The sequence below is a fragment of the Microcaecilia unicolor genome, chromosome 9 (assembly GCF_901765095.1).
Source record: "Microcaecilia unicolor chromosome 9, aMicUni1.1, whole genome shotgun sequence".
Taxonomy (NCBI): Eukaryota; Metazoa; Chordata; class Amphibia; order Gymnophiona; family Siphonopidae; genus Microcaecilia; species Microcaecilia unicolor.
Genome location: NC_044039.1, coordinates 96,418,579 through 96,440,280, shown reverse-complemented (window position 1 = coordinate 96,440,280; position 21,702 = coordinate 96,418,579). Strand labels below are relative to the sequence as shown.

Sequence of the window (21,702 nt, the reverse complement as noted above, 5' to 3'; positions counted from 1 at the left end):
TAACTGTTTGTAAATAACCTCCTAAAAGTATTAGAGACCCTTTTATTAAGTTGCATTAAGCAATAATGCTATTTATTTTTATTTTTATTTATAGGAGGTAGTAAGTCCTCCCGCAGTAAGAGCCCCTGTTAGAAAGTGGCGGTAAGCCCAGCGCGGGCTTACCGCTCACTAAACAGGAAATACTGCTGAGCTACCACAGCAGCCCGGCAGTACTTCCCACCTCCAGTGCACTGTCATATCTAGCGCTACAGAAATATATTTATATTTATAGCACTGGGTTATACCCGGCGATAATCGGGCAGTGCCACGTGCCGCCCGGTTACCATCGGGTTAGCACAAGAGCCCTTACTGCCATCTCAAGGTCTCCCTCCTGAAATGACCGGATGGCCATTTGCTGCAGAAAAGAAAGACTACCCTTTTACCAGCTGCGGTAAAAGGGGGCCTCGGTGCATGTCAAAAACACCTGCTAACGCCAGTGCAGGCCCCCTTTTGCCACAGCTTGGTAAAAGGGGCCCATATTTTTTTGAATGGACACACGCTAATGCTAACACTAGCAAACGACTAGAAAAAGAAATAATAGAAAATTGCCTCTTTTACGGCTGTACTAGAAATTGGCTTAGTGTGCAGGAAAGACTTGCGTAAGGGAGCAGTAAGCCCATTTACTAGTGCAGCTTAGTAAAATGGCCCCTTAGTGAGTTCTGTTACAGATAAATTAATGTTACATAGCTCAATGATATAAAGATTTAAATTCACACAAATTTGGAAGGGGCAGAGTGATCAAATGGGGTTGGTCCTTTGGCTTGTGATGGCCTTTTTCTATTATATAGGGAGGGAAATTCTGAATGTTGGGGCTTGCATAAACATGCAGAAATTAATGTCAATGTGTTATTTGCAGCCTTGATGCATTAACATGATCTCCCTCATATTCCTGGTTTATTGCTGTCACTGTTTAGATTTAGGTAATTTTATAAAGGTTTTTTTTCACATGTATAATAAGCCTCTTTGAAAATTACCTGCACATAAGAGTATATGTTACAATAAATAGGCATGTACATTCTCCTGGAGAGGAAAAACTAATTTGAACTGAAAGCTAATGTTACTGTACCCACAATAACACAGCTTATGAAATTTAACGCAAGCTGTGTTATTCAATTTGCATTTTAGTGAGATGATTTGTGTGTATTTGCATGCTTTGGATCTCATGATTATGTAACATTCATTATAATAAAATAATGCATGATTTTTTGCCATTTATTATGTGTTAGGTGGCAAATATCATGCATTTTTCTCTTAATGCACATTAGTAACTACTCATCTAGAAGACAAAGCTTCAACCCCAAATGAGCTCTTCAAATGCTCTTAATGTTTAAATCTATGGTATAAATTTGTGTTCCTTATTGCCATTGTGTACATTTGATACACTTAAAAGGCAGATACTTTGTGGATTTCTGTCAGACATTTAATTTAGACCAATTCACTTCTTTTCTTAAAATCCATCAAAGGTAGGTAAGTAGTTTATTTACTGTGAATTATTAACTGCCTTTATGTGGTCCTTTAGAAGTAAACAGTCATGCTTTATTTAGGGAAATATGAATTCATTCTATATTTTGAAGGATTTAGCATTCCAAGAATCTGTGTTCTAAAACAGTCTGCCTAGTAAGGATGCCAAATAAGGTAGGCTGACCCCTGTTGGCATTCTGATGTACCACTAGAGGTCAGGCAGTACCATTTTAGAAGTTGGCAGTGCTAGGGCAGGAGCACATGGAGATCACTCCTGTGCTCTTCTAGATTGGATGCTTTGGGTTGGGGAGAGGATGCCAGAGCTGAGTTCAGTAAAGCTGTGTTCTATTTTTTTACTGAAGAGGGCAGGACTTACTGGAGGAGCGCTATGGACTTTTTTTTAGTTTTGAATCCCAGAGCAAGTGATAGTCCTCAGCAGAAGGCTCCAAACTTCAGCTCTTTCATTACCATAGCTAATGTGGACCCTATGTGGCCACTAGATGTCATAATTGATCAATGCTTGGGACTCCCTACCTCTAGGGACTATTCACACTAGAGGTGTGCAAGAGGATGGGAACAGGAAACCTGTGGAAATCCATGGGAATCTTCAGAGATGGTGACAAAAAAAAGTCTATATCCATGGAGACGGGTTGGGATAGATCAAAAATGAATGGGAACAGGAGGAAATGTATTGGAAGTGAATGAGGAAAGGAGGGGATGGGGACCAGATTGTGTCCTTATGCACACCTCAACTTGGAAACTTGAAACACCAACATCACAGCTTAAAAGAAATTCAAAAGAGGAGCTCACCTTGATGAAAACTGGTGCATGCATTCAGCAATTTTGGCAATGAGGGAAAACACTGATAAATTGGTGAGAATAGTTGTCAATTTGTTTTGAGCATTTTCGCTCCATCGAGCTAGTCTCAACTATGGAAGCAGCATTTCAAGATGAGGTCTGGATAGGTTGTGCAGGTCATAATCTCAATCTCATACTCTCTCATGGATTACAACCATCAAAAACTGATGTTGATCCGAATGACCTTCCCAGTGAGGTAAGCGCGCATATAACATTGTGCAAGGAGCTGATTAAGTTCACTAAGCGAGCAAAAGACAACTGTTCACTGAAGAAAATGCTCAAGCAGTGCGTGCCAACAAGTTGGCAGAGAATATGGAGGAGCTGTGTGTAATTGTTACTGAACCTGATGCAAGCAAGCAGCTCCTGACCAAATTGTGAGCAGTTGATGACTCTTTGCTGGCAGAAGTTGTTGTGATGTTGGAACCACTTGACAGGTCTACAAAAAAAACTTTCAACGGATTCTAAGCCTTCACTATATTTAATTTATTTAACATTTTTTTATTCTGCTTGATCTATAGTTCTCAGCAGATTACATAATTACATACATAATACAAAAACAAACTAGGCATTTCTAATTCAGACTTACTTTGTATGAATATTTTTTCTATTTTCTATCTGAATATTATAGTTCTTTTCAATTTCTTCTGGTTTTAATTTTATGTAAACCGCTTTGATCTACTGTGCTAGCAAAGGCAGTATAGCAAATGCCAATAAACGAAACTAATTATCAAATAACATCACAAAATAGTTGATAAAAACACAGTCCCAACAAAATATCAATTGAAATGACATCTGACAAGCTCAGACAGCCATTTGATAGCATCTTAATCATCCTTCAGATCACCTGGATCGCTATTTTACAGTTACAGAGACACAATTGGTGGTAACATTGCTGGATCTAAAGCTGAAGGGTTGTTTAGGTTTGATGACAGTTGAAGGGTAGAACAGTGCCATAAACAGACTATGAACACTGGTAGCAGATCAAGCTGTCATCAAGGTGCAAGCAATTCCCGGACTGCCAACAAAATGTCCAAAATAAGAAGAGTCAGAGGTGGCTTCTTTTTGGAGAGTTATTCAAGAGCCAGAAAACAGTTTCAAGTATCGACAAAGTGGATACATACATATCGAGTTTGGACAAGGAATTCTGATTATCTCTTACTACCTACTGGCAATAGAGGTCCCATGTGTAGCTGAAACTGGCATATGTAGCCCGCTTCCTGCTTGGAACTCCTGACACTAGCACATCATCAGAATGTTTTTTTCAGTTTCAGGATGAACAATCGAGGATTGTAGAACGGAACTGAGCTCTGGCTCTGTAGATGGTTTATTATTATATTCTTTGAAACGATTGTTTTCTCGCAGTCCATGTTAATAAATAAATTTTTTTGCATGTTTAACAAAGTTATGCCTTTTGTTTTCTGTTAAATTTTAACAAGTCATAGGATGCGTTCTATGTTTTGGTTGAATTAACAAGATCTTTTAAATGTGGGTTGGGTATGGGATGGGAAAGAAAAATGTGGGGGATAATGAGGGGATGGGGACCAGATTATGTCCCCGTGCAGACCTGTAGTTCACGCTCTGCACCAATTCAAGCCTAGATCATTGTGGTTGATATAGACCTAGGAATCACACCTAGATCTTGCACATCACATTGCTGTGTATTACTACTGGGTCAATAGAAATTAAATATAAAATATTTAATCAGTTTGAACTGAAGAAGGTTCAAGAATGAAACTTTTCTCTTTTGCTTCTTGAGGTTTGCAACACAACCACCGATCGGAAGCATGCAGATACAGCACTGGAAAAGTATGTCACTGAAGCAGTAATGAATATAGTGAGTGGATTCTTCAATTCTCCATTTTCAGACAACAGTACAAGTCTTCAGGTGAGAAATAGAAAACTAACCATAACGAGTAAGGCCTTGCTGGCAGATAGATGTGTAAGAGACCTGTAAAATTTGCTGTATCTTTCAAATACAGTGCACATCCTACGAGAGCACAATCATACCCAGTGGTAAATTAGACAACATGACTTTTCTATGATATTGATAGAGTAAAAAGTCAAAACAAGACTCTCCATCATCACAGAAAGTGATTGCTGACACTGAAATGTCTATTACCATAATCAGAAGTAGCTTAATCTTTAAGAGACTTACCAATTTGTGTTGCAGGGCATGCATGTAGGTTACACCAGTTTGTTTTGAAAGTAACATACTCTTTTTCTTTGCAAATTATCCCACGGAAGATACATGCACACCTTTATATGCTATTTAATATGCACAACTTTCCCAGTTTATTTTACACACATGTCATTTATGAAGTATGTATATAAGTGCTTCATCTTCTGAACTGTATCCCAGAAATACCTCCACTCAGGGCAGATAAAGTTAGTGTAGACATACACTGAGCATATCTGTAAGACTATTTCTGTAAACAATATACTGCCTTACCCATAGAAATGCTTGTTAAAATCATCCTCATTATATACTAATGCATCTAAAGCAGGGGTTCTCAACCCAATTCTCAGGACACACTCATCCAATCAGGTTTCCAAGATATCCACAATAAATATGCTTGAGATAAATTTGCATGCACTGCCTCCACTACATGAAGTCTGTTTCATATATATTCATGGTGGATATCCTGAAAACCTGACTGGCTGGGTGTGTCATGAGGACTGGATTGAGAACCCCTGATCTAAAGAAGCTAAAAAGAGATGACTTCCTTTAAACAGCACAATTCTTTTTATTTCAAAGGAGAGTGGATAAATTAGAGGAAATGACTTGTTTGTTAGAAAATACTGTACCAGAGGTGCCAGATAAAATGAAAATCATTGCTGAACTGACAAAAGAACTTTGCAACAATTTTGAGAATTTTGGGAGATTTCAGAGGGTATGGAAGATGATGATTCAGTATTGTCAACTGTAGTGTGGTAAGAAAAGAAAAACATGATTTTCAGAGTTGAAGTAAAGGCACAGTACAGAAGAAGAAAAAGGCCAGATTAAGACTAAATCAGGCCATGGAAAAAATATACCTTTGTGGACCAGTAGGGGGGAGTCCTTGGGATGATAGTGCCTGATGATCTCAAGATAATGAAAAAAGAGGGATGCTGAGTTGCATTGAGAGAGGCATGGCTAGCAGAAAAGGGAAGTGATAATTCATCTGTTTAGGTTATTGGTGAGACCTCACCTGGAATGCTGTATTCTGTTTTTGAGGCCATATAAAATGCTATAAAAAGCCTAGAGGTGGTTAAGTGTCACTTAATATTAGTAGCTAGCCCCAAGCAAGTGATGTAACCAGTCAGTGGCCAGCTAAATATCTTTGAATATTGGGCCCAGAATTTACTGGTACAATTTTCAGAAAACCTCTTATTCACAGAAGAGTTAAAAAAGCTGATTTTTGAATTCTTCCTGTTTCTCAATTTTCTTCTTAACTAGGGGGATGTTTTACTAAAGATTATCTCGAGTTATCTGCAGTAGGGCCCATAGGAATAAAATGGGATCTGCTGCAGATAACTCGAGCTAACCTTTAGTAAAAGACCCCCTCAGTCACATCATCAAGAAATTTAGAATGTTTTGAAAATGCATGATGACTCTCTTGCATCTCCTGTTGTCTTTGTATGTGATTTATTTCTGCAAATCTATATCCACTCAGTGTTGCTATTTCCAGTGGCAGAAGCGTTACAAGTGGATGGTATACTGTGTTTCCCAGTAGGCTTTATTTATTTTGTGCATGTTTGTAAATGATTAAGGTTACAATGCATAGTTAATTGCAATTGTTGCTTTGTAGCTCATTATGCAGTGCAGTTGCGTAATCCTGTTATGTGTGGAAAATCAAGTATCATTTGTGAACACATTTTTATTCATACAGGCTTTTAATAGTAATAGAATTTATGATAATTTTGATGTCTATCGCATTTGTTTTTGTTAGCTATTTGTTGTAAACCACTAAGAACATTATTGATTAAGCAGGTTGTAAATGTTTTAAATAAGCTGATTGTCTTTATTTACTTTGGGGGCAATTCCATAACTTGGCTATTCCAGTTCAACATGCTCCAATATATCCTCCAATTTCTCTCATAGTGGAAAACCATTCTGAAACTCAGACAAGATCAGGGAACCGTAATTCTCAGAGCCCCTTACCAGTCGAGACCGCTTTCGCGCCCACTTACTGAATCTATCCATCAGACGTCTGATGCAGTGGCGTAGCTACAGGTGGGCCTCGGTGGACACAGGTTCACCCAGTCTTGCCTTAGGCCCACCCAGCTGCAGCACCACACTGCTCTTCTTCATGGTGTCCCGGCTTCTGCACTCCAGTCTCTGAACCCCTTCCCTCCCTGGTGTCGGTACAGGTGTCCTCAGCGCCTGCAGTGATTCATTCTTGCTGCTTGCGCCGGCCCTGCAGGCTTCCATGTTCCACATTCCGCCAGACAAGGAACAGGCAATTATGTCAGCAAGGGCGGGACATGGCAGATGGAAGCCTGTGGAGCTGGCGCAAACAGCGAGAATGAATCGCTGTAGGCACCGAGGATGCCTGTACCGATATCGGGGAGGGACAGAGTTCAGAGACAGGAGCGCAGATGCCTGGACACCGCAGAGGAGAGGGAGAAGATGTGGGGTAGGTGAAAAAAAGCCCTCTTATATTCTTAAAAAATATCTCCGGGAACATATATGTGGTCTGTGGTTCGGGGGGGGGGGGGGGGGGGGGGGAAGAGGCATGTGCACATGGAATAGCCCATCCAATTTACCTCTGGGCCCATCCAAAATATGGAGTCTAGCTAAGCCTCTGGTCTGATGAGACAGGAATGTTTTCCATCTTTAGTCATGCAAGAGCAGGGCACACTGTTACATCCCAGCATTGAGTCCCAACTCTCACAGCTTGGATGTTGATAGGTTTGTTTATTTATTTATTTGAGATAACTTGATATACCACTAAATACACAAGGTCCACACATTGACAACAGTAGATTTGACCAGGCAATCCTCCAGAATCTGTTAGGGATTTAGAATCCATCTTGTTGCCACCAAAAATATTTGGGGTTTGCTTGTTACAGCACCACTTCTTATATTGTTCTCTCTTTTCTTTTTTTTTTCTGTTGAAGGCAGCCTTTAGCTAGGGAGTCCAATATGTATGGATTTAGAAGTCCTGGTTGTTCTTGGAGAAAATGAAGTACTTATCTTTAGCAGGCATTCTCTGAGAATAGCAGAACTTAAATCCTCACAGCTCTCCCACCTCCCCTAGAAGTTAAATTCCTCTAGTTTATAATGGACTGAGGAGGTCTCATGCAACAGCAGCAGGTGGGAACAAGTGCACATTTGTGGTGAGCCTACGCAAAGGCTATAGATAAGCTGCTGGTATTTCCTGTGCCAAGCCCAATCCATGACATCACCCTTATGTGAGGGTTTAAGTCGCACTGTCCTTATAGAACACCTGCTACAGGTAAGTAAATTTGTTTTACTGCCATTTTTTTGTTACCTGTGGTGTTTTACATAAAACTGATAATACAGAATTTAATTATTTGCCTCTTTCCCCAGACACACCAACCAGTGTTTATCCAACTTCTGCAGTCTGCTTTTAGAATTTACAACTGTACGTGGCCTAACCCAGCACAGAAGGCCTCAGTGGAATCCTGTATAAAAACATTAGCTGAAGTAGGTATGTTCCAATGCCAAAGCAGGCTTAATTCTTGCATATGTAGAAATATCACTAATTGTGGTAAATATTGTTTATAACATTACCTTATTGAAAGGTGAGGCACAATTAATGTATACAGAAGGCAATTTTTAAGGAAATGTCCTTGAATAAAACATATTTTATCCACCTAAATCCAGCTACCTTAAAAATTCCCACCATTAGTACAATTAAACTGTAGCTGTTTTGAAAGGTATTCCAGGGGATGTGTTCAGGGAGTAAAATCACAACCTGGTACAGGCAATGGTGCTGAGTCACCTAGACTACTGCAATGCACTCTACACTGGTTGTAAAGAGCAAATCATCAAGAAACTTCAAACTGCCCAGAACACTGCAGCCAGACTCATATTTGGAAAAACAAAATACGAAAGTGCAAAATCCCTAAGAGAAAAGCTACACTGGCTTCCACTCAAAGAACATATTGCATTCAAGGTATGCACTCATTCATAAAATCATTCACGGAGATACACCAGCCTGCATGTTAGACCTGGTACACCTGCCCACCAGGAACGCTAAAAGATCATCCCGCACATTCCTGAATCTTCACTTCCCCAGCTGTAAAGGTCTAAAATACAAACTAACGCATGCGTCAAGTTTTTCTTACCTGAGCACACAGCTATGGAATGCACTGCCGCTTAACCTAAAAACTATTCACGAACTAACTAACTTTTGTAAATCTCTGAAGACCTACGTCTTCAACAAGGCAAACCACAATGATCAATAATTGTAAATGTAACACCTATTCACTTTACCTATACTTGTAATTGTTTCCCTCTCATATCTGTTTGCTTAACATTATTATGTCATCCATGTTCTCTATGTAATACCAAAAGTTATTTAATCTGGAATGGCGAATGCCATAATGATACATTGTAAGCCACATTGAGCCTGCAAATAGGTGGGAAAATGGGGGATACAAATACAACAAATAAATAAATATAAATTGCATTTTGAAGTCTACGTGCATACTTTTCAAGTCGGTTCATGTGTCTGTATACTTTGTATCAGTGACAGTGTTCAAAACAAAAATACGTGTGTAATTCCACTCTGAAAGTTAAAAATTAGTGCAAAAACATGGGTAGAAGGTAAATGGTGAAATTTGTAGCAATGTAGCTAGTTTGAAAGTTGGCCCTACAGTTGTTCATGAGCTTCCTAAAGAGACATTTTGAAATACCAGATAGGGTCAGAATTACGTTTTGGGCAAAACTACGGTATAAAAGGTCAATATACTGTACACCGAAACAGACAAATGAAGGCAGATAAGGACCGTGAGGCATATTTTCAAAGCACTTAGCCTTCCAAAGTTCCATAGAAACCTGTGGAACTTTGGAAGGCTAAGTGCTTTGAAAATATGCCTCCATATGGCCTATCCAGTCTGCCCATCCATGCTATTTACTCTCCCTTTCACTCGTTTAGAGATCCTATATATTTTTTCCAAGCTTTCTTGAATTTAGAGAGTTTCATCTCCACCAAGAGGCCATGAATTCACCACCCTTTCCATTACTTCTGAATCTGTCCCCTTTCACCTTTATCCTATGCCCACTTATTCCAGAGCTCCTTTCAGTTGAGAGACTAGCCTCTTGTGTGTTTATGCCATGTAGGTATTTAAATGTCTCTACCATATCTCCCCTCTCCTGCATTTCTTCCAAATTTTATATATTGAGATCTTAAAGTCTGTCCCCATACACTTTATGACAAAGATTACTGATCATTTTAGTAACCGTCCTCTGGGCCAATGTCATAGTTGTGGCCATGCCCTTATGTCCAGATCTACTGTTTCTCTGTGTCTAGCTCTGTGACCTCTCCAGTCTGCCTTTTTTCCTGTTAGCCAAGCCTCACTTTGGTGTCCCTGACGCCATGTCTCGCTTTGGTCTCCCTGCTTCTGCTTCATTTCCTACTTGTGACATCATCAGCCTACTCCTTTATAAGGACCTAGGGAGCTTTCCTGCATGGCCTTTGCAACAGGTCTATTTTCCCTTTTCTTGTTGTTTGATTCTGAGGGAACTGGTCTTCTTGTTGAGCTGTGTTTCTGGGCACAGCCCTGACCCTGTGTGTATGGTTTTGGTTTGAATCTGTATGGATTACTTTCCTGTTAGGTTTGCTCTTAAGCAAAGCCCTCTTCTGTTTCTCTGTGTGTTGTTCTGGTTGGAATCTGTTTGGATTACTTGCCTGTTAACTTTGCTCCCAAGCAAAGCCCTGTTCTGTTTTTCTCTGTGTGTGTGGTTCTGGTTTGTACCTGAATAGATTCCTTCCTTGTTATCTAGGCTCTCCAGCACAAGCCTGTTCTGTTTCCTTGTGTGGTTTCCCTTGTTGTCTTTCACTGTTTAGAGAGTCAGTTGTTGCCAGCCCAGCTGCTTTCCTTGATTACTTTGCTTCCGTGCAGCTGTGTGTGCTCTGACTCTGCCTGCCTTTCCTTTCCCTACCCTACCAGGCTGTGGATGCTGCCAGAGTTCTGGTAAGAGCATTGTTTGTTTTTCCCTTTGTTTCTTTTAAACCTTTGACTGCAGTGTAAGCCCTGCTTCTTTCTGATGTGTTTTAGAAGCAGCCCTTCCCTTTAGCCTGCGTTAACTCTTTGTCTGCTGTGTTTGTCTCCTGATTCTTGTGAGCATTGCTCCTTATCTGATTTGTGTATGTAAAGGCAACTTCCCCTGTTTGCTTGCTTTTCCCTTTGTCTCTAGTGTCTGTTATTTGACTCTGTGGCACAGCCTTGTGTTTTCCTATAAGCGGCTTCCCTTTATCCTTGAGTGCTGTGTGGCACAGCCTTGTGTATTCCTATAGGTGGCTTCCCTTTACCCTTGAGTGCTGTATGGTACAGCCTAGAGTGTTCCTATGAGTGGCTTCCCTTTTCCCTTGAGTGCTGTGTGGCACAGCCTTGTGTATTCCTATAGGTGACTTCCCTTTACCCTTGAGTGCTGTATGGTACAGCCTAGAGTGTTCCTATGAGTGGCTTCCCTTTTCCCTTGAGTGTCTGGTGGCACACTCTTGAGTATTACTTTGAGTGGCTTCCCTCTTCCCTGAGTGCTGTATGGTACAGCTTAGAGTGTTCCTTCATGAGTGGCTTCCCTTATCCCTGAGTGCTGTGTGGCATAGCCGTGAGTGTTCGTTTGTGTGGCCTTGTCTTGAGTTTTCCTGTGTGCTTTCTGTTTGAGTTCTCTCTGTGAGGTTTCTGATTGTGTTTGAGTGGATTGCTTTTTCGTTTAGCTGTGAGCGCAGCCTTGAGCGGTCTCTCTGTGTGGCACGAGTGGACCGTTCTTCCGTTTAGCTGTGTCTACTAGCACAGTCCTGTGCATCCTCTCTGTTTGAATGGGCGGTTCTTCTGTTTGCTGTGAGTACTATCTCAGCCTTGAGCTGCCTCTCTGTGTGGCACGAGTGGACAGCTCTTCCGTTTAGCTAGGACTACTAGCTCAGCCTTGAGTTACCTCTCTGTGTGATTTCTGTTTGACTTGGTTAGGATTATTCGTTTATAGCTATGGTTCTAGCACAGCCCTGAGCATCATCTCTGTTTGGTTCTGTTTGTGTTTGAGTGGGTGGTTCTTACTGTTTAGCTGTGACTACTAGCTCAGCCTTGAGCTGCCTCTCTGTGTGGCATGAGTGGACAGCTCGTCCGTTTAGCTGGGACTACTAGCTCAACCCTGAGCTACCTCTCTGTGTGATGTCTGTTTGACTTGGTTAGGACTATTCATTTATAGCTGTGGTTCTAAGCCCAGTCCTGTGCTTCCTTCCTGTGTTGTTTTCTTATCTTTTACTTGTGGTTTCTACCATGTGGGTTGTCTTTTCCCCTTCAGTTTCTCTGTGCCTGTGTGTAGGGTCTTTTGACCCCTTGTTTGTGGCTCTGTTTAGTGCAGTGTGTGTGCACTGCTTGAGTAGTACTTGCTCAAGAGATTCTGTTCTGTTTCTTTTTCCCTTCCCTCTGGTATGATTCGGTTCCAGTTCGGCGGTGAGGCCCATACGCTTGGACTCTGTACAAGTGGGTTCCAGATCAGCCTTGCGGCCCACCTGACTAGTCTACCTCCCTTTTCTGGTAGTGCTTGTTGCTTGTCTTGAGTGTGCTCTGTCTATTTGCCATGTCTGGTATCCTGTTTGTATTCAGTGCCTGGTTCGCCTCTGTTCTGCGCCTCCCCAGTGGACTTGTCTGCTGCAGCCCAAGGGCTCACCATCCCGGGTGTATGCAAAAGCAATTTAGGAATTTTGTTACACTAAACAAAATGGGGTTTTATAAAATTGCATGGCTTCATAATCATGCAAAAATAAATGTGTGGAAAGAGTGCATCCACTTGTATGCAATGTGTGCATATATTCTTCCTAGGGCATAGTTTGGGTGGAGGTTCAATACGTATGCATATTTTATAAAATACGTGGATACACGCACACATTTATACTTTTTTCAGAGCTGGTATAGATTTTTGTGTGGATGTTATTGGAGCTCATTCTTGGAATCTGTTTTATAAAGACACAGAGGTATGGGGACGAAACTCAATCACCAGGCCTCATTAGAGGGCCGTCAAAGAGAGGGAAGTACAAATAAAACAAACAGTGGTATCACTCTGGGAATAGATCACAACTTTCTACTCATTCAGAAGAGTCCAAATGATAAACAGTGAGCGAAAAGGACACTTAAGTATTAGAAAAAATAGAAAAGCTATTTTTTTAGCTGATGGCAGCAAAAATAGAAAATGTGATCAGAGAAAATGCACTTACGCAGAATCACCCAAAATGATGATAAAGTGCTAGTTTTGAAGTACCTGTCAAGGGGGAATAAAGATAATGCACGCTAGCCCCTAATCCTGAAAATTAGAAGATACCTGTCACCCCAAGCACTATGTAAAAAGCAGTTCAACCTGACAGATGATAACACTGACGAACACTGGAGCTGTAGAAAATCATGGGCTGCAGACGGAGGCAGGGAAGTGGGTTTCACCAGTCTCACGATCAAGCAAGGAGCACAGGAACTCAGGATGGTCAGCAAGTAAGCTTTTCAGAGCCAGGCAAGAACATGCAGGCAGGTGATGCCACAGATTAACGAGCCTTCATCATGTGGCTATCTTGGAGCTAGCTGATAGCAGCTCTCGCGTGAACGGCTGATAACAGTTTCAGGGAAGGGGTTCTTGGTTTTGTTACCAAGCTGGCTGGGATAACAAAGTCTGAGGTTTTCCGGTGTTGTGTCTTTGGGGCCCTAGGACCCAGCTCCTGACCTGTAGATGTTTTCTTTTTGTCCATGAAAGTCCCCATCACAGTAAACAAAAGTTGTTTTGAACAGTAGTTATGCCTCTGTTAGCCTTGATGTGCCAGCAGTGTTCTTGAGGCTTATTACAGGAACAGGCCTCTGCATAGGAACTGACATGGCCAAAGTCTGTAGAAAGTGAAGTTCATATTGTAGAATAGTTCTACAGTGTAGTGCCTGTTTTGCCCCTACAGAGGCACTTATGTTGCCTTTACAACAGGTGCCTTTTTGGATGTCTCATGCACAAATCCCCCTATAACATTATCCCTGTTAAGTTCTGTGGAATTGTTTCTCTTTCTAAAGTGCAGGAAATTATGTAAGCAAATAACTGGTAGATTTTTCAAAGGTTTGTTCACTTACAGAATATCTCTTTTTACTCTCCCAATTAATCCTTTAGTGGAGACTCCCCAGAAAATTAAAAAGCTGTTGGATAGGAGGCTGGCTGAAGAATAGGAAACAGAATATAAGTAAATGGTCAGTTTTCCCAATAGAGTGGTATGGCGCAGTCCTCTAGGGGTTGTCACAAACACATTATGTTTTTTTTTTTTAATTCTGGCCTCTGCAGTTAAATTAAATCCGGATATCCAGCACCTGTATTCGGACAGAGGCCAGCACTGAATATCTGTATTCAGTGTCAGCTGCTGGCACTATCCAGTTATTGATGGTATTCAACCCAGTATCTGGATGCTAACTGGATAAAGTTAGGATGGCCCTTGTGCTGTTTTAATTTTATCTTGTTAGCAGACTGAAGATCACTGCTAACTAGATAACTGATAGGACCGCCCTCATTCTGCCCTGGATCATTCTGGCACTATCCTGATAGTTGTAGGACAGTGCTGCAAATCCAGAGATGGTGCCAGTCAGTACTACTTATCCAGGTAGGAGCACTACTATCCAGATAAGTAGCTTTGAATATTGGCCAGTATGTTCCTGAATCTGAGAGACACTCCTCATTTGAGCTGTTTAAAGAGTATTTGTTGGAAATATTGAACATGTTTAATGAATTGTTACCACCAGGCCTTTTATTTGCCTTCCCCTTCTACCAACAGGGGCAGCCTGAGGGGAGGGATGCAAGGCCATATCCAGATTAATTGCGGAGCCTCATTTGTATAACTTTGTAGGGGCTGAAAATCAGGATAGAAAAGTGGAGCTATGTGTGATGAACACAGTCACTCAGTGGTAGGGCTGGTCCTGCCTACTGGGGTGGAGGTGGGGGCATACAGGATATATTTTTTTGATGGTTTGGACTTATTAGTTATTCTACAGAAGTTTAGGGTGAATTCAGTAACATCTATGACACCGATTGTCAACTTTGTTTCAGAGCTTGATATAGATTGAATTCTGCAGTGCTTTTTTAGACATATTCAAGAACTGTTCTGTAATGTAAAATAAGGATATTTCTTTATGTAGTCCATGCTACACAAAGAAAGTGATATCAGTTCTTTTTGCTTTGACCTAAAGATTTACAGTTGGCAGCTAAGCTTTGTTAAATATGCATACAAATGTGTTATCAAACACTGACAATGTGGGTTTTAAACCCTAGCCATAACATCTAAAATTATTCTGTGTATTTGGCTCCAATATCTGAATTGCGAGTGATGCTGAATATATGTATTCAGGGGGGGTCATGTGATGATCAGGAGCTGAACAGATGCCCATTAGAACAGCTCCTAGAACAATTTCATAATAATGGTGTTACAAAATCTAAATAACTAGTAAAAAAGGCCCATTTCTGACACAAATGAAACGGGCGCTAGCAAGGTTTTCCTCGGAGTGTGTGTTTGAGAGAGTGTGTGTGAGAGTGACTGTGTGAGAGAGAGAGAGTGAATGTGCGAGTGTGTGTGTGTGACAGAGAGAGAGTGAGACGGTGCGAGTGTGTCTGTGAGAGAGAGAGAGAGAGAGAGAGAGAGTGTGTGTGTGTGTGAGCATGTGAGTGTGTTCCAGGGTCGTCCCCCCTTCCTCCCTCCCTCTGAGTTCCAGGGTCATCCCCCACTCCCTCCCTCCCTCTGAGTTACAGGGTCGTCGTCCCCCTCCCTTCCTCCTTCCGAGTTCGAGGGTCGTCCCCCCCTCCCTCCCTCCGAGTTCCAGGGTTGTTGTCCCCCTCCCTCCGAGTTCCAGGGTCATCGCCTTGCTGCCTCCCTCCGAGTTTCAGGGTCCCCTCCCTCCCCTGCATTATGCATTCTCCCCTGCATTCATCCATATGCAGGCAACGTTCTCTGTGCCCTGCCTCCTCCATCCATCCATGTGCAGCATCTCTCACCTGCCCCCTCCACCTCCCTCCGAGTTCCAGGCCCCCCTCCCTCCCATTTCCAGGGTCCCCCCTTCCTCTGTCCCTCCCTCCCAGTTCCAGGGTCCCATGGAACTGGGAGGGAGGGGGGAAGGAGAACGTTGGTGGAGTGACGTCAGCAGGTGGTTACAATCCCAGTGACACACATTGGAACGTTGGAGGAGAACATTGGAGGAGTGATGTCAGCAGGTGGTTACGATCCCAGTGAGACACATTGGAATGTTGGAGGAGCAAATTATTATATTAGATAGTAAATACATGATCTGGAGTTCACACAGCAGTAGGGCCCTTGTAGACGAGTTTGTGGATTGTCAGATGAATGGTTGGGTGAGATTTGGGAGGGGATTGAGGGTAAGGTGTTTGGATGCATGGAGGGGGAGGGCTGGGCAGAAGATTAGGAGGAGTTGAAAGGGAAGGTGAAGGTAAGAAAGCTAAATGCAGTGGGAATCTCATGATGGATGTAGGACAACGGCTGAGTTACAGGTGACATCTCTTAATGTAGACAGCATCAACTTACCATTAATAAAAGAACAAAAATACTGGGTTATTTGAAAAAACAGGGGATGGATATCACTTTTTGCAGGAGACGTACCTTATAGTAGTGAACATTCTAAACTGAGAAGGGATTGGGTGGGAGAGGTTGGATAAACAGTATTCAATAACAGGCAACATGGGGTAGCAATACTTAACTCCACATACAGATTCAAGACTCAGAAGATTGCTATATAATGATGACCAGAACACAGGGTCAGCACATTTTGCTGTGTAATTATATGCACCTAATATTTGCAGCCCCAAATTTTCTATACCATAGTGTCAAAAGTGCTGTCATTAGGGAGCTGTCAGCTTATCATAGGCAGAGACTTCAATATAACAGCTTATCCAGGGATGGACTGCAGGCCCACTAGAAAACAACCAAAGGATAAGACATAGAAAGAGGTGACTGAGCTAAGACTACAGGTTATCTTGAGGGTGCTACACCTGGATACCCGTGACTACCTTTTACTCTAATGTTCATGGTGTTTACACCAGTTTGGATTATATTTTAGTATCCAAGTCACAGTTTTCTAACACAGCATGTAGTATTTTCTAAAGGATCCCATGGTGTCAGATTATTATTTAGTAAGGGTGAAGTGAGGGTTGGAGACTTTGGGGACGTTTTTAAATAAGTTTAGTTTTTTTTTAATAAAGAATGATTAAAAACGTTTAAAAAACTGAGACAGAAAACAAAATCATCAACATTTTGCTGTGTTTAATTTATTAAAATGTTTCAGCAGATGTATGCAACACGAATAATCTGTAGAGCCATCCTTTATTATTATATTAAAATATTAAGTGCTAGAAGAACCATGTTAAGATTACTGCCATAATGGAATCATAGTAGAATTGTGTTTTACTGAGACCTGCTTGAAATGAGCAGTAATGATCTTGAATAAAAAGAGCAAGATATATTAAAAGTCTGATTTATCTTTCTGCTAAAGCAAAGAACCGTGGCATTGCGATTCCAGTTGATTTGGACAGCCAGGTTAATACTCTGTTCATGAAGAGTCATTCCAACATGGTTCAGAGAGCCGCCATGGGATGGAGAATGTCTGCACGCACAGGGCCTCGTTTCAAAGAAGCACTTGGAGGACCAGCCTGGGACTACCGAAATATTATTGAGAAGCTACAGGTATTGCAAACACACTGACCTTCATTCCACCCAAACTGGAAGAATGATATCACACTGAAAAGTGTCATATCACAATATGGGTTCACTCCTCTTTCTATTCAAGGATGTAGTTCTTTATTTATTTACTTATTTTTTAAAAGCTAATCCCCTAATTCCATAAAGGTCGCTAAAAACTGCATACGTAATTTAATTGAGTAATAAGCTAATTAGTGCCAATAATTAGCTTTTTAAAAAGCAAATTGGCACCAATTAGATGTAATTGGCATTAATATGCATACATTTAGACACAGGATCCACGCCTATATTTTATGTGTGATCTGAAAAAGGGGGTGTGGAAATGCGAGGCTCATGGGTGTACTGGGGACATTCTTAAAATTAACGCACGTTACTATAGAATTACAGGGATACGCGCCTAATGTTGGTGCGCACATTTGCATCACATTTCAGTTGGTGCAAATGGATGTGCCTAAAATTAGGCGCAATTTCCAGGCTTAAGCACTATTGTATAAATCATGCCTAACTTTTAAGCATGGCTTATAGATATAGAACAGCATTTTTTTTGGCACCACATATAGAATCTAGCCCTAAAAGTGTTAAATTTCTACTCTCTCTGCTTAAGAATTCCACTTACTTTTTCTTATGTTTCTGTTAATGTTGTATGTTTAAAGCTTTTGGCCTATTTAGCCTTTTTTTTTTTTTTTAACTTAACTTTCCTTCTTGGGAATAATTACTACCTGATTTCATGCTGCAAAATGTAATCTTTTTGTGAAAATGTGTTTAAGTGCTTTGAAAGCTATTAATGTGGTATGCAGTCAAGGTTGTTATGGTTCTATTATACATCATCATCACACATTGAAAGTTGGAAAAACGTGTGGTTCTTCTGTTCTGTTGAATTTGGGAATTAAATTCACTGTGATTAGAGAGTACAGGAGCAAGAAATTATCAGCTTTGCTATAGAAATATTTTCTATAGGCTCAAAACCCATGCATTCTTGTTTGTATATGTATATCTCTGAATGAAATTCATGTTTGTGCAAAAACATCTAGCACTTTTCAGGGCCAGTATGGCTCCTAGAACACAGCAATATTTAATTTATTTCTATACATTTGATTACGTCTTAATGACAAAGCTCCAGCAGCAATTGTTGTTATATTATAGTAGCATAAGTCTGCATTTGTGCAGTTCAGTTTAGGTGCGAGCATTTAAGCCAACCAAATGGCTGGTGTAAATCTAAATAACTAGTAGGAAGTTAGGTGCACAAATGCAAGTATTCTATATCCTGCGCATGTAACTGCTAGGTACACTCATGACACATCCATTCCTCTTCCAGGCAAACAAACCCCCATTACAGTTGCATGCTTTGGATTTTGCATGCATGAGTTCTAGAATACTGACTAGGAGCAACTGTGCATGTAAATTTTAATTGTTGCCAATAATTGGTTGTTAATGTCAATTAGCATATTGTTAGCTAATTAAGTTACACGTGTAACTGACCCTATTTTATAATTCACACATGCAACTTTGCACCCTAGTTGCAAATTTGGGCACACAACTTTATAGAATTGTGGGGCAAGTGTTTTACAGCGGTATTAAATAATTACAGATGGAATTCTATGTTAGAAGTCACAGACCAAGAAAGGGATCTAGGTGTCGTCGTTGATGAAACCTTCTGCTCAGTGTGCTGCTGCGGCTTAGAAAGCAAATAGAATGTTAGGTATTATTAGGAAAGGGATGGAAAACAAAATTGAGGACGTTATAATGCCTTTGTATCACTCCATGGTGTGACCGCACCTCGAATATTGTGTTCAATTCTGGTCACCGCATCTCAAAAAAGATATAGTGGAATTAGAAAAGGTGCAGAGGAGGGCGATGAAAATGATAAAGGGGTTGGGACGATTTCCCTATGAGGAAAGGCTAAAGCGGCTATCCAGCTCATTTTCGAAAGTGAGCGCCGGCCATCTTCCGACACAAATCAGGAGATGGCCGGCGATCTCGCAAAAGCGGCCAAATCGGTATAATCGAAAGCCGCTATTTTGACACCTTCGCCGCTTTCCCGTCGCAGAGCCGGCGAAAGTTCAAGGGGGCGTGTTGGCAGCGACGCGAAGACGGGACATGGGCGGGGTTACGAAATGGCCGGCTTTAGCCCATAATGGAAAAAAAAAACCCGGCGATGAAGAGCATTTGGCCGCTTTTACTTGGTCCCTTTTTTTTCAGGTCCAAGCTTCAAAAAGGTGGCCGAACTGACCAGCATAAAAAACAGGTTACAAATACTTTTTTGCCAGCCTCTATGCCAGCCTCAAATGCCGTACCCACCTCCATGACAGCAGAATGTGTTTTGTCCTCCGACAGCCTTTGCCTGCTTGTGATGTGGCTCTGGGGTGAGTGTGGCACCTTTTCTGTTATTTGCACTGCAGAGTCACATCAACAATGCATTGTGGTGGGTATAGGTATTGGTAGTTGGTAGGCTCTGCTTTTCCCCCTGCTTACTGGGTCAGAGTGTGCCCTGTTTTGTTTCCTGTTGTAGTCCATGCGGTAGTGGCCATTTTTGTAAGACAGTTTTAGATCCCTTTCCTGTGTTACCCACGTCAGAGAACGTAGTTCTTACCTTGAATGGTGCTGAAAGAGGGCATTGTACACCATTGTGCCAGCTCTGACCTACTGCTAATCTTAGTACCAGGGGACTCTTTGCCAGTGGGGCACAACCTCTGATCTGCAGTTAACTGTGAGTAAACGTGGTTATTTCAAGAAAGGACTTTTTCAGAGAGATAATTCTTCAGGTGTGAACTGGTGTGCCAAAGTTATACAGCAGCAATAAGACCTAGAGGCTGTATGCAGGTCCCTGGAGCAGTTTTAGTGGGTGCAGTACATTTGTGGGTAGTGGGTTTTGGGGGGGGGGGGGGGGTTGGGGGGCTCAGCTCCCAAAGTAAGGGAGCTATGCACGTGGGAGCTTTTCTGAAATCCACCGCAGTGACCCCTAGGGAGCCCAGTTGGTGTCCTGGCATGTCAGGGGGGCCAGTGCACTAAAAATGCTGGCTCCTCCCACGGCCAAATGCCTTGAATTTGGCCGGGGTTTGAGATGGCCGACATAACTTTCCATTATCGCTAAAAAATGAAGTCGGCCATCTCAAACCCCGGTCAAATCCAATGCATTTGGCTGGCCGGAACCGTATTATCGAAACAAAAGATGGCCAGCCATCTTTTTCGAAAATATGGGTCTGGCCAGCTGTTTGCGGCACCGCCAAAATACATCGCCGGCCATGTATTTCGCCGGCGCTTTCGATTATTCCCCTCCACGGCTCTTCAGCTTGAAGAAAAGGCGGCTGACGGGAGATATGATAGAGGTCTATAAAATAATGAGTGGAGTTGAACAGATAGACGTGAAGCATCTGTTTACGCTTTCTAAAAATACTAGGACTAGGTGGCATGCGATGAAGCTACAAAGTAGTACATTTAGAACGAATCAGAGGAAACATTTTCTTCACTGAACGTGTAATTAAACTCTGGAATTCGTTGCCAGAGAATGTGGTAATGGCAGTTAGCTTAGCAGAGTTTAAAAAAGGTTTGGACTGCTTCCTTAAGGAAAAGTCCATAGACCATTATTAAATTGGACTTGGGGAAAATCCACTATTTCTGGGATAAGCAATATAAAATGTTTTTTACTTTTATCTTGCCAGGTATTTGTGACCTGGATTGGCCACTGTTGGAAATAGGATACTGGGCTTGATGGGCCTTTGGTCTGTCCCAGTATGGCAATACTTACTTACATATGTATGTAAAATATTCTCACCCCAATGAAAAAAACTGCAAACATGATTAATAACATTTTTGCATTCTTGTCCTTTTTCTTCAACCCTCTTCAAGCTCTTTTTCAGAATGCATTCTATCCAGTTTAAACTCAAATCCCACACAATACCTCGATCTATCAAACCAAACATGCTACTATCTCCACCATTTTGTTCCTCTACCCCTTCCCCTCCCCCCAACTTATAGGCTTGATTTTATTGCAGGATGATTATATGAGAGATTTAAAAAGGCATGAATTTTATAAAGGCATTGTGGAGGAGCATAAGATGGGTGCCCATCTCTGGGGACGGCCCTGGGAAGGGGCGGAGCCAACCGTATTATCGAACAAGATAGGCATCCATCTTTCGTTTTGATAATACGGTCGGGGCCGGCCAAATCTCAACATTTAGGTCAACCTTAGAGATGGTCGACCTAAATGTTGAGATCGCCGGACATAGAGATGGCTGACCTCAGTTTTCGCCGATAATGGAAACAGAAGCTGGCCATCTCAAAACCGAACAAATCCAAGCCATTTGGTCGTGGGAGGAGCCAGCATTTGTAGTGTACTGGTCCCCCTCACATGCCAGGACACCAACCGGGCACCCTAGGGGGCACTGCAGTGGAGTTGAGAAATTGCTCCCAGGTGCATAGCTCCCTTACCTTGGTTGCTGAGTCCCCCAAAGCCCACAAC

At 41.8% G+C, this 21,702-nt stretch overlaps 1 protein-coding gene across 2 annotated transcripts in view; it reads left to right on the top strand.

Annotated features, from left to right (window-relative positions):
• LOC115477466 (inositol 1,4,5-trisphosphate receptor type 2) overlaps positions 1-21,702 on the top strand; it is an 801,768-nt gene that overhangs the window by 434,729 nt on the left and 345,337 nt on the right. For both annotated transcript variants that reach the window (XM_030214365.1, XM_030214364.1), the window contains exons 32-34: positions 4,115-4,243; positions 7,892-8,012; positions 17,038-17,228. In XM_030214365.1, coding sequence (XP_030070225.1) covers positions 4,115-4,243; positions 7,892-8,012; positions 17,038-17,228 — 441 coding nt within the window. The remainder of the gene's footprint in view (positions 1-4,114; positions 4,244-7,891; positions 8,013-17,037; positions 17,229-21,702) is intronic.